Below are 1,480 nucleotides of genomic sequence, written 5' to 3'. Positions count from 1 at the left end.
TGCATGAAGTAAGATGGGGAAGGAACTACTTAAAAAAAAAAAAAGGGAGACGCGGAGCTGGGGTAAGGGAGGCAGAAGCGGCGCCTGGCGCCGAGACCGAGCGGCGGGGGCTGGACCGCGCAGAGCCAGCAGCCGGGCCAGGCCGGGCGAGCCCTCCTGCGACCCGTGCCAGGAGCAAAGGTAGCGACGCCTCGCCAACATCCCAGACAGCCGCGCTCCAGCCGGGCCTGGTAGCCGGGCGAGAGAGAGCCCAGCTCGAGTCCAGCTTCTATCTGCACAGCCTCGGGCGAGGGTTGGTCCTTTGCAGAGCTCCCTCTCCGGCAGGAGCAAGCGGGCCACCATGACCGAGAACTCCACGTCCATTTCTGCGGCGAAGCCCAAGCGGGCCAAGGCCTCCAGGAAGTCCACAGACCACCCCAAGTATTCGGACATGATCGTGGCTGCCATCCAGGCCGAGAAGAACCGCGCCGGCTCCTCGCGCCAATCCATCCAGAAGTATATCCAGAGTCACTACAAGGTGGGTGAGAACGCCGACTCCCAGATCAAGTTGTCCATCAAGCGCCTGGTGACCACCGGCGTCCTCAAGCAAACCAAAGGGGTGGGCGCCTCGGGGTCTTTCCGGCTGGCCAAGGGTGATGAGCCCAAGAGGTCGGTGGCTTTCAAGAAGACGAAGGAAGTCAAGAAAGTGGCCACGCCAAAGAAGGCAGCGAAGCCCAAGAAAGCTGCTGCCAAAGCCCCCAGCAAGAAACCCAAAGCCACCCCAGCCAAGAAGGCTAAAAAGAAGCCGGCTGCGGCGCCCAAGAAAGCCAAAAAGCCCAAGGTTGTCGAAGCCAAGCCAGTCAAGGCATCCAAGCCCAAGAAAGCCAAATCCGGGAAGCCCAAAGCCAAGTCCAGTGCCAAGAGGGCCAGCAAGAAGAAGTGACAAAAAAGCCTCTTGATTTGTGGACACTCCTCCTTGTTTCTGTAAATACTTTTCTCTATCTCACCTGCAGCCCTTCACCCATTCTCTTCTGACTTTGTAAAGACAGTTCGGACTCTTCAGACATTGTGGAACAATTCCTTTTTCCTTGATAATTGTGCAAGGACAGGAAAGACCCTTCTCTCTAATCATGAGGATGTACTTCTGTCTCACTTTGTTTTGCATTTAACCTTCCTTATGGGGTTAGGGAATTGGGGTGGGGGTGGCTGTGTGTTTTATTGGGTGGCTTGTTTACTAGGAAGGTTGCTAGAATTGGCAAGGCAGTTGGTTCTGGCTAGGTGAGGGAGCCAGGGAAAATGAAGTTTACGGGAGCTGAAGGCTTAAGTCGGGACATCCTTGGGGAAGTCTCAGAATCTCTGGACAATAAAGGGTGGCATTGCCCGGTGCTCAAGAAGGACGATGGAAAACCCTCCCTGCGGTGTTTGGGACCCAGGTTCTTTTTCACTTGTCAGTACCTCCCTATTGTCTTGAAGGGGAAGGATGTCCAAGTGACAGCTGGTT

At 55.7% G+C, this 1,480-nt stretch overlaps 1 protein-coding gene across 1 annotated transcript; it reads left to right on the top strand.

The window, feature by feature from the left end:
- Window positions 1–209: 209 nt before the first annotated feature.
- LOC101593354 (histone H1.0) lies at window positions 210–1,120 on the top strand. The gene has a single exon (XM_004650294.2). It carries the CDS (start codon window positions 341–343, stop codon window positions 920–922), a length of 582 nt encoding a protein of 193 aa, XP_004650351.2. The 5' UTR covers window positions 210–340; the 3' UTR covers window positions 923–1,120.
- Window positions 1,121–1,480: the final 360 nt, after the last annotated feature.

This window comes from Jaculus jaculus, chromosome 9 (assembly GCF_020740685.1).
Source record: "Jaculus jaculus isolate mJacJac1 chromosome 9, mJacJac1.mat.Y.cur, whole genome shotgun sequence".
Classification (NCBI taxonomy): Eukaryota; Metazoa; Chordata; class Mammalia; order Rodentia; family Dipodidae; genus Jaculus; species Jaculus jaculus.
The sequence above is the reverse complement of the archived record's forward strand: the minus strand, read 5'-3'. Positions and strand labels throughout refer to the sequence as shown.